Source organism: Sceloporus occidentalis, unplaced genomic scaffold, assembly GCF_023333645.1.
Source record: "Sceloporus occidentalis isolate IW3139 unplaced genomic scaffold, rSceOcc1.0.p SCAF_27, whole genome shotgun sequence".
NCBI lineage: Eukaryota > Metazoa > Chordata > Lepidosauria > Squamata > Phrynosomatidae > Sceloporus > Sceloporus occidentalis.
In genome coordinates this window covers 12,254,849-12,266,153 of record NW_028317007.1, presented here as the reverse complement: position 1 = coordinate 12,266,153, position 11,305 = coordinate 12,254,849, and the positions used below count along the sequence as shown (strand labels likewise).

Here is an 11,305-nt window from a genome sequence, read left to right as displayed (position 1 = left end):
TATGGCTGTTTGTTTTCAGTCTTCAAATAGTGCCCTGAAAAACAGCAAACATAACATTTACAGCACTTCATTAATTAGTACAGTTTTCGATAATCAACAGGTATTTATGTTAAAGGTTTTTTTTTTTCTAAACTTGCTTTTGGGTTGGTCTTTAAGTATATGGTAGGGGAAACGTTTAGTACTCACATGTACAAATGAAATGCACATTAGTCTGGTGATAATCCTGCCTGCCACATCCAATGCCACCTTTAACAGTGGATGCAATAATCAGCAAACTTCAGCAAGGACTTACAACTACAGAGTTTCCCTGACAAGTTCTTGGCATAATTAGTTTAAAATCCAGCACCTCTTTAAGAAACGTTAATAAAGCTGAATGACAATGAACTTGTGGAGCCCTACCTAGAAGGTTCGTGAGAGTGCAGCTGATACCTACTTGACCTGAACCCCAACAGCATTTTTATCATGAGGTATTAACTAAGTCCATGTAGGGAGATTCATCAGAAGCCTTCTATGAATAAGTAGTAGGGCACATGTACACATACTTACCACCAAGCCAGCTCCATCACGGACAGTGGGTCTAAGAAGAAGCCCATACATGCATGCACTGAATGTGTACCCATGGGGCTCTAGTGAGCATCGGATAGCCCCTTTAACATTTCATGTATGTATTTGTCTATGCAGGTTTTGAGACGTACTGTCTTACTGCACAATACTTCCTATCTTTGTAGCAGAGACTGAATAATAGAGCTCAACTGGCCATTTTTAGAAGCTGAAAGGGGGGAGGTAACTATTCTATTGCTCATCTAAGTTACTGCTCAGAAACAAAATATTGGACTCAGGACAGGGAGATAAACAATTTAGGTATGTGAAAACAGTTTTATTTGGCTCTTTAGCATTGCTTTACATTTTGGCACGCACTAACGGAAGCCAAAAAGGGCCTGAAAATCTCTTGTTGTTATTCCATGGTCTTTTGTGACTTCCTGGGTGATTTTGAGCTTTTCTTTCATAGATCGGCTAACATCTTGAAAATGCTGCTACTATTCAAAACCTCTATTATGTCAACATGACCCTGGTTTGTTAAACACAGAAAATCAGGGAGGGAGACAATACATTTTTACACAAGTTCACAAGCCCCAGATGCACTCATCATGTCAGCAGTAACCACATAATATGAAACAATGTTAACTTTATGGATTTCATCCTTAATACGACATCCAGGAAATCTAACCATGCAATAAGTGTATTGCTTCTAAACAATAGGAGTCACTCCTGGCTACTAGATAAAAGAGATACAGATTATTAATGCAGCTACCTACATATCCCATGTAATGAAATTACTGCTTGGTGATTTGCCCATAGCTTATGAGTAAAAGAAAGGGAGATTGTATTGGCAACCGTTACTTGCTTAGATAAATAAAACATTCACCCAGGCGTTTTGTGGTAAACCCAAAATGTGTAATAAATCATACCACACCGCAGAGATGTGCTACAGAAACCATACGTTGAATTTTGCGAGGTATGATGGAGAAGGTCATGAGAATACCACAGCATCAAAATCCGTGGCCACCTATACTTACCTCTCGATAACCGTTTTGTACCCCCCCCCAAAAAAAAAAAATTACCCAAGATGAAATACATACCTCAACTAAGTGTTTGTAGCATTAACCAGCAATTTCTACCCACGATGATCTGATTATGGCTTCAGGGATCCGTCTGCGAGGCTGAAAGCTCACCAGCCTGGAAGGGCACAGAGGTACGCGCTCCAGAATGGTTGAGAGTACCTGGGCAAGAAGACATGGCACCCATTGGTATTCACGTCATTCATGGATCAGAGCACATATTGAAACATTAAATATAAGTCAGCCTGTATCATGTAATAGTACGATGCTGTTATGTTATCAGCAGCTTTTAATCAGTAAGGAAGTGTTAGTGCTACACTCCATCTTAACAACACAACCTTAACAAACCGAGTGCCATTAGGTGACTGCACTCTGATATTAACACTTCCCCAGGCATCAGCACACCTGACACATGCACACAGAAGCTGCGATCACCTAATGGAACATGATATGTTCAAATACATAACAGAGAGCGATGTCAGACGGACATGTCTGCGTTCTATCCCATCCATACCGCCCCACGGCTCAGTCTATGCACCCCGCTGACTAGTGCTGGCAAGGCTCACGTGGCATGGAGCGGCAGGTTCCTCACGGCCTCTCATCCCATTGCGCTGACACCCCCAGTAACCACTTCCAGCTCCTCTTCCTGGATCGAAGCATTACGTTACAGGTTCGGACGTATCACGCTGCTCACGTGACCCAGACCCGGGCACCATTGCTAGTAAGGGTAAACGCACTGGAAAACAGGATTAGCGTCCCAACGAAGCACTTACTTAGGTAAGATCAATAGGACGTTTTAAGAGTCGGCAAGGTTTCTGGATTCCCTCGCTTACTATACGACGCCAAAATGCTGCAACTACGTACGTACATTAGTTGGTCAAAGAGCTGTACGCACTGTTGCAAAACTTGCAGTTCATGATATTACAAGAAGGAATTTACATTGTTGTAAGAAAGGTGATGGTTTGCTTTTGTAACAGTTTGTTGTCGCACCATACAATTTTCATTCAGTTGTGAGTGTATTTGCTGAATAGATGTATTGTTTTCGGGTGCGTTATCTCTCTATCGTTTAGAACACCAGCTATATGTAGTCGCTGTGTGATGACGCAATCACGCCAGCCATTCCCCACAACAGTCGATAGAGTCTCTGTTGTGACAGTTACAGAGAAGGTGGTATTGGAAGCAGGTGATATAGGGGAGGGGTTGGACTATATATATATATATATATATATATATATATATATATATATATAAATTTTTTTATTTATTTATAACATACAAATACTCACACATATACAAATATATTTACACCCCCCCCCCTACCTCTGCAGTGATATGTATACGTCATGCTCTTTATAGGAGTGGCACACCACTTAAGCCATTGTATTAGTAAGTGTTTGGGGGGAAAAGTCATTTGTTTTATCTATATTGCTCAGATTGTCAGTTATCAATATATGTTTTTCGATGTGCCTGGGCATGATTGGGCTTGGCTCGTTGCCAAGTAAATATATTCTGTCGTATGTGTGGAGCAGAGTGTTAATTGTACAGAAGCCAATATTTAGCTGTTGATATCCCGTTATTTTAATAAACGAAATGTGTTTGCCTTTGATGGATGGTAATATTCATAAAAATGTGAAACCAATAATATTTTGGACCCTTTTTTTTTTTGAAATAATATTATAAATTCAAAGAATTCTTGGGTTTTTCCCTCAAGGGTTGCATGTGGCTCTCAATTCCAGACCATCATATACATTTTCTGTAAAAAAAAAAAATAATAATAATAAATAGTAATGTACTACTGACTAAATTGTTACTGATTCTTCATTCACTTTATTCATGGCTGTTTCTTGTAATCAAGAAGGAGAATGGATAAAGCCATCCTTGTCCGAGATAAGATGAAGTGTTTAGTTGATGGTGATAACTTTTAACCCCTTAATGACAAGTTTCTTTCTCATAGTACATTTTGGGACAAAGGCTCTTTTCTCATTTTGTGCACCCACACACGATATATATATATATATATAACAGGGCTTTCTTTAGATACCATTATTTTTATCATGTCATCTAATTTACTATAAAAATGATAAAATATGGTGATTTTTTTTTTTTTTAAATGACTTTTTTCTCTCACTTTTCTTTTAAAAATCTGCAAAAACTAATGAAAAAACCTGCTAAATAGATTCTACTATTTGTCCTAAATTTAGAAACACCCAATGTTTTGTTTTGTTTTGTTTTTTTTGCCTTTTTCTGCATGTTATGGGACAATAAGTACCAGTAGCGGTTTTTTTTTGCTATTTCTAAACCATTTTTCCCCAAATCTGGTCATTCTGCCCCATGTGCTGTTTCAGGTATTTTTGAGTCCGGCCAATGCAATTTACCCCATCAAACCTCATATCAAACTCATATATTTTTTTTAAACTAGACACCCCAAGGTATTTCAAACCCTGGTATTTTAACCCTTTTCATGCACTAATTTTACCATCAGTCTTTGTCAAGCGTTATGGTAGTAAAATGTTTTTGTATTTTTTTTTCTTCACACACGTTGTACTCAAGGTATACATTTACCTTTCCTGGTATACGTCCCTGTCAAACACCCCAATATGTGTTCCGCAACATCTCCTTAGCGCAGTAAACCCACATGCGTGGGTTTGTTGGGTTATTTGGGAGGTAAAAGACCACCTTTGTGAGGTGTGTATTGGTTTGCCATTTAGACATCTGGTCAGTCGGTGCCAACGTCCCATATTTAGGACATCTTTGAAGCTGGCCAATTCAATTTACCCCATCAAATCATAAATTTTTTTAGGCACCCTATGGGCATTTATAATGCCAATATTTTAACTCTTTCCATGAGGGAATTTTTTGGGAAGATATAGCGTTAATTGTAGGACTTGCTCATAAAAAAACTTCACTGTGAATCACGGCGATCGGGAGGTTGTGAAGCCCCCTCTGGGGCATTGCAGGCTTGCCTCAATGGAAAGGCAGCCTGGAATGCCTCTCACCAGATTTGCATCTGGTTCAGGGGCGTGTTTAACAGACCGATGATTTGCATTACTGGTCTGTTGTTTAAACCACTGATCGCTGTGAATTCTGCGAAAACGCCGCAATCAATGGCAAATAACGCTACCACTTACATGTACTTGCATTGTCACTCTGTACATGTATGTGGATTGTCGTTAAGGGGTTAATAGATGGGGGGGGATATAGATTTACATACACGCTTCCCACAAGCTATAAAAAAAATAAAAAATTTGATGATGGTGCCCTATATTGTATAGCATGTTAAGGTAATTCAACAATACATTATGGTTTCATATGAACTCCCATGTTTTGAGCTGTTTTTCCCATAAATGTGTAGTCCATCATCTTTTGACATCTGTTTATTTAAGTCAGTTTAAATTAATTTCATGAACTCTGTTACAAAAGTACTACATCAATCATTATTAATCATGGACTAATTTTATTTTAACCCCTTAACGACAATTGCCGGTCTTGGCACGACACGGAAAAGCATGTGCTTTACGACAATTGACGTGCCAGGACCGGCACGTCTTTAAACGGGTGCAGAAAGCGATCTGTTTTCGCTTTCTGCACCCAAAAAACGTTGCTGAATGCCTCGACCTCGAGGCATTCAGCAACGCCGCGATCGGAACGAAGGGGCCATCTCTGGCCCCTCCACGGGGCGTCAACATCCGCCATACTTTGTATGGCGGCGGACGCCCGTTTTAAAAGCGTTTAGGAGGCGATCGATGATCGCCTCCTAAACTTAAATGGTGTCGCTGGAATGCCTCGATCAGGAGGCATCCAGCGACACCAAACACTTACCTTTCGATGGGCTGTGACCGCTCCGGAGAGCGGTCACAGCCGCAGCTGCCGATGATCTTCGCCATCAAGCAAGATGGCCGCTGCCCTGTAACAGGAACCAACAAATTTTAAAAGTTCGCTAGATGGTCCAGACCATCTAGAGAACTTTGGCTCCACTTGCAGGTTGAATACAGGTACTGCATTCACCATGCAAGTCAATGGAGCTCAGCTTTCTAATCACAGTGTGATTAGAAAAAATAAATTAAAAATAAAATACAATTAATAATAATTAGAAAAAAAATAGTAAAAAACCAGTAAAATGTAAAAATAATTTCCCACTGATGTCACTATCAGGGGAACCTTCAAGTTGAAAAAAAATGTTAAAAAAATAAAAAAAAAAGGCAAAAAAAAATATATATATATAAAAAATATATTTTTGTGAGCAAGTCCTAATATTAGCATATTAGCTTAAAACAATTCTCGCATGGAAAGAGTTAAAATACTGGCATATTAAATGCCCGTGGGGTGTCTACTTTTAAAAAAGGTATGATTTGATGGGGTAAATTGAATTGGCCAGGTTCAACAACGTCCCAATTAACACCGGGGGAAGGATGGCCACACACCTAATTTCCAATTAGAAAAATGCACACGTACCAAATGTGGCCTTTTAGTTCCCACAAAAATGACAAACCCATGCATGTGGGGTACCACTGTACTCAGGAGATGTTGCTGAACACATTATGGGGTGTCGTGTGACAGCGGCATATACTAGGAGCTGTAAATTCATACATAAAGTAGGTGTGTGGGGGAAAAATACACACACAAAAATACTACTGCAAACTTTGAAAACATGCTGGTGGTAAAATGTGTGCATGCAAAGAGTTAAAATACCAGCATTTAAAATACCCTGTGGTGTCTAGTTTTGAAAAATATATGGTTTTGTTGGGCACACTGAAATGGCCCGGCTCAAAGATGTACCAAATAGGGCATGGGCAGTGGATCCCCAAATGCCAAAGTTCAACATTGAAAAATGCGCATGCCCCAAATGTGGCCCTTTTGCCCCCAAACAGCCAGGCAAAATCATTCATGTGAGGTATCGCTGTACTCAGGAGATGTTGCTGAACACATATTGGGGTGTTTTGTGATAGTGACATAAACGAGAACCTTTTAATTCATACCTGAAGTAAAATGTGTGTGACAAAACAAATGCAAAAAAATGACTACCACAAAGTTTGACAAAAACTGGTGGTAGATATGGTGCATGGAAAGAGTTAAAATACTAGCATTTGGAATACCCTGGGCTGTCTAGTTTTCAAAAATATATGATTTGATGGGGTAAATTGCATTGGCCGGGTTCAAAGATACCCGAAATGGCACATGGGGGGGAAGAATTACCAGATTTGGAAAAAATGGCTTTGAAATAGCAAAACGCTACCTGTACTTATTGCCCCATAATGGGTAGAAAAAAGCAAAAAAACATAAAAACATTGGGTATTTCTAAACTCAGGACAAATAGTAGAATCCATTTAGCAGGTTTTTTCATTACCTTTTATAGATGAGTAAAAGATTTTTCAACTAAAAGTTAGAAACAGTCATTTTTTTCTAAATTTTTCACCATATTTTATACTTTTTTTAGTAGTAAATAATATGATACAATCAAAACAATGTCATCTAAAGAAAGCCCTTCTTGTCCTGAAAAAAACAATATCTAATGTGTGTGGGTTCAGTAAACGGGAAAGAAGAAAATTACAGCTAAACACGAGCAGCGCAGAAATGTTAAAAAGGCCATTGTCACGAAGGGTACAAAAAGTAAAATCAGCCTTTGTCACGAAGGGGTTAAATTGTATTGCGCATATTTATTTTTGGCAGCACCCCATGAAGAGAAGCACTAGTGTGGACTTACTGTAGCCTCTTTTGTCACCACAAAATCTTTGCCGAGGACAATCTGAAAGGTATTTACTTGTATTACTCATCTTAAAGGGGATCCTGATTATTAGCATCAGTATTTTTATTAACCCTTTTCTTGTGCCTCTGCAAGTTGGGCACTTGTGCATCCATACTATAAATAAGGAAATTGTGTCTAGGCTGAGTGGATAATATGCCTAATTGGAAGTACATAGCAAAGTTTAAATTGGCAAGTTTTTCAAGGCATAGTAGGACAGAGCTGCAATATGATGTCAGATTCAGACAGTTTTTTTATTATTATGGGCAGTTAGTATGGAGATCTAGCAATAACTAGACAAGCGCTGACTTGCCTTCGACACGTGATGAGTTGTATCACTGTACATAGTGAATAGAAGAAAAAGTGGGATATTTTAAAAGTTGTATATATTTTGCTATGGACAGAGGTGCTCAGGTGGCATTCTTTAGTTTTTTTTATTATTATTTTGGCAGCATAGAATTTTTTTTTATTTTCATAAAGTAGTTTTATAACTTGTGATGAACAGTTGTACCTACTTATTGTTTTAACAATGCTACTTCTACATCTTGTGTAAATGCTTGGATTCCTAGAATAATCAATCTGCAATGCAATAAACCACCTTTTTTCTTATTTTGTTAGGTATACACAGAATCCTCCATGTCTTCAACAGCTCCCACAAATTCTGCATCCCAAAAATTGGTTGCATCAAATGTACCATTTGCTCATCTGTGCTCTACACTAGAAAAAATCCAAAAATGCAGGAATAGGGTTGATAAGTGCAATATTTTTAGACAGTTTGTTGATTCGTGGAGGAATTTCCATAAAGAACTTCATAAAAATGATCCTGGAACGACAGACTCTTTCTACCCAGCTATGAGACTTATTCTTCCACAGCTAGAGAGAGAGAGAATGGCTTATGGAATCAAAGAAACAATGCTTGCTAAGCTATATATTAAGGTTCTAGGATTGCCAAAAGATGGGAAAGATGCCTTAAAATTGTTAAACTATAGAACACCTACAGGGTCACATGCTGATGCCGGAGATTTTGCTGCAGTCGCTTACTTTGTACTGAAGTCACGATGCAGGAAGGACCATACGACAGATCTATCCATACAAGAAGTAAATGATCATTTAAACTCTATAGCTAGCAACAATGCTGCAAGGAAGAAGGAACCGATAGAGAAAACCTTGCTTCGTTTGATCACCAACACCACTGCTTTGGAACAAAAGTGGCTCATAAGAATGATTATTAAGGATATGAAACTTGGTTTTAGCCAGCAAACAGTATTTTCCATCTTCCATCCGGATGCTGCCGAATTGCATAATGTCACTACTGATCTTGAGAAAGTGTGCATGCAGCTACATGACCCATCTGTTTGTCTCAGCGACGTTTCTATTTCGTTGTTTTCTGCTTTCAAGCCAATGCTCGCTGCAATTGCTAATATTCAGCATATAGAAAAGCAAATGAACCACCAGAGTTTTTACATTGAAACAAAACTTGACGGTGAACGTATGCAGATGCATAAAGATGGAGATGTTTATAAGTACTTCTCCCGGAATGGATTTGATTACACTCAACAGTTCGGCGCATCTCCACTTGAAGGCTCTTTGACTCCGTTTGTTCATAATGTGTTTAGAATAAACGTGCAGAACTGCATTCTAGATGGGGAGATGATGGCTTACAATCCACATACTCAAACATTCATGCAGAAGGGAAACAAATTTGACATAAAGAGAATGGTGGAAGATTCAGAACTACAGACCTGCTTCTGTGTGTTTGATATTTTGATGTTTAATGATAAGAAATTGGCACATGAACCACTTAGGAAGAGGCATGAGATCCTGTGTGAATCCTTTATCCCAGTTCAAGGCAGGATCCATATTGTGGAAAAAACTGAGGCCAGTACCAAAAAAAATGTGGTGGATGCGCTTAATGAAGCCATTGATAACAGGGAAGAAGGTATAATGGTTAAAGACCCAATGTCTATGTATAAGCCAGACAAACGTGGAGAGGGGTGGTTAAAAATAAAACCTGAATATGTAAATGGTTTAATGGATGAACTAGACCTTCTGATTATTGGTGGGTACTGGGGCAAGGGTTCACGTGGTGGCATGATGTCCCATTTCTTGTGTGCAGTTGCTGAGGCTCCACCCCCTGGCGAGAAGCCATCTGTTTTCCACTCCGTCTGCCGCGTTGGCTCTGGTTATACAATGAAAGAGTTGTATGACCTTGGGCTGAAGCTTGCATCACACTGGAAGCCCTATCGAAAACGAGATCCTCCTGTCAATATTCTTTGTGGGACCGAAAAACCTGAAGTATATATACAGCCTTGTAACTCTGTTATTGTACAGATAAAGGCAGCTGAGATTGTTGACAGCGATATGTACAAAACGGGCTGTACTCTTCGTTTCCCTCGGATTGAAAAGATTCGAGAAGACAAGGATTGGTACGAGTGTATGACGCTTGATGACTTGGAGCATTTTAGGGAAAAGGCCTCGGGTAAATTGGCTTCAAAACACTTGGATATTAATGAAGAACCGCGGGAAAAGAAAAGGAAAACTGTACCCAAGCTTAAAAAAGTAATTGGCGTTGTTTCACATCTGAAAGCACCAGATCTCACTAACATTCTCAAAGAATCCACAATGTTTGAAAATTTCGAATTTTGTGTAATGAGTGGGACAGATGAACATTTAAAAGCTGATTTAGAGACCAAAATTGCTTCTTGTGGAGGTATTGTGGTGCAGAATCCCGGAGAAGACACATATTGTGTTGTTGCTGGATCTATTAATGTTAGAGTGAAAAACATCATCTCTTCTGATGAACATGATGTTGTCAGGGCAACATGGCTGTTGGAGTGCTTTGAAAATAAAGCCTTTGTACCGTGGCAGCCTCACCACATGATTCACATGTGTCCCTCAACCAAAGAACACTTTGCTTCTGAATATGACTGCTATGGCGATAGTTATTTTACGGACACTAATATATCAGAGCTGAAAGATGTGTTTAAAAGAATGCCCAACACCCAGGAGAAAATACCCCTAGACATGATTGCTGACTTAGAACATCGTTACTCATGGGAAAACACTTCAAGTAGTATATTTCGTCAGTGTATTATATATGTGGATCAATTTACAACGATAAATGACCCAAGCACTGTAATAAGCACATCTAGCTTAGCTATAAGAGAACTGCAGCTACGCGTTTATGGAGCAAAAGTAATAGAGCACATAAAAGAAGGGCTGTCACATGTAGTTGTTGGTAAAGATTTGTCTCGTCTGGAAGAAATTAAAATTGTAAGAAGAGGCTTTGATAAAAAATTTAAAATAGTTTCCCATTCCTGGGTACTGGATTCATTAAACATGGGAATGTTGCAGGACGAACTAAAATACTTACTCTAAATAAGAGGGTTTTTTTTTTAACAAAACATTTTAAATATGTCTTCCAAGTTATTTATTATATACTTTTTAAGTAACGAAAACTATGTTTCGAGTGTCTACTTTTAATGTTTTACATGGTTTAAATTAATCTTATTTGTTTTTAAAAGTACTTGTAATCAAATTATCCAATACTCATAATTTGATACTTATTTTAAGTAAAAACATACCTGTGTTGTATATTGGCCATATGTTGGAAGTGTTTCTAGTCTTCTGTTTTGAGATTTATACATCTACGTAAATGTTCTACTGGCAATTACATATTTCTTAAACCAATGTGTTAAAGATATTTTCAATCATGATCAATAAAATCTATTTTATTTTTTCTAACATTATACGTTTTATGATTTATTTATGAATATTAACCATACTTCTGTTTTTCATTTTCCAGATGTTTTCTCATTTACTCCTCCACTAAAGTATCACTGTAATTCAATGCAGGGAATTAAACATTTTTTAATGTCTATCATCAAAATTGCAAAATTTAAGAACGTTGGTAATAGCAGCTGTGGAATTCTATCCGCAATGAAAA

The 11,305-nt window shown here is 38.2% G+C and overlaps 1 protein-coding gene across 1 annotated transcript; it reads left to right on the top strand.

Moving 5' to 3' along the window:
• The first annotated feature begins 7,995 nt into the window (after nt 1-7,995).
• Nucleotides 7,996-10,737, top strand: LOC149299942 (DNA ligase 4-like). Its single transcript, XM_089485955.1, has one exon. The coding sequence runs from the start codon at nt 7,996-7,998 to the stop codon at nt 10,735-10,737; it is 2,742 nt and encodes a 913-aa protein (XP_089342081.1).
• The last annotated feature ends 568 nt before the right edge of the window (nt 10,738-11,305 follow it).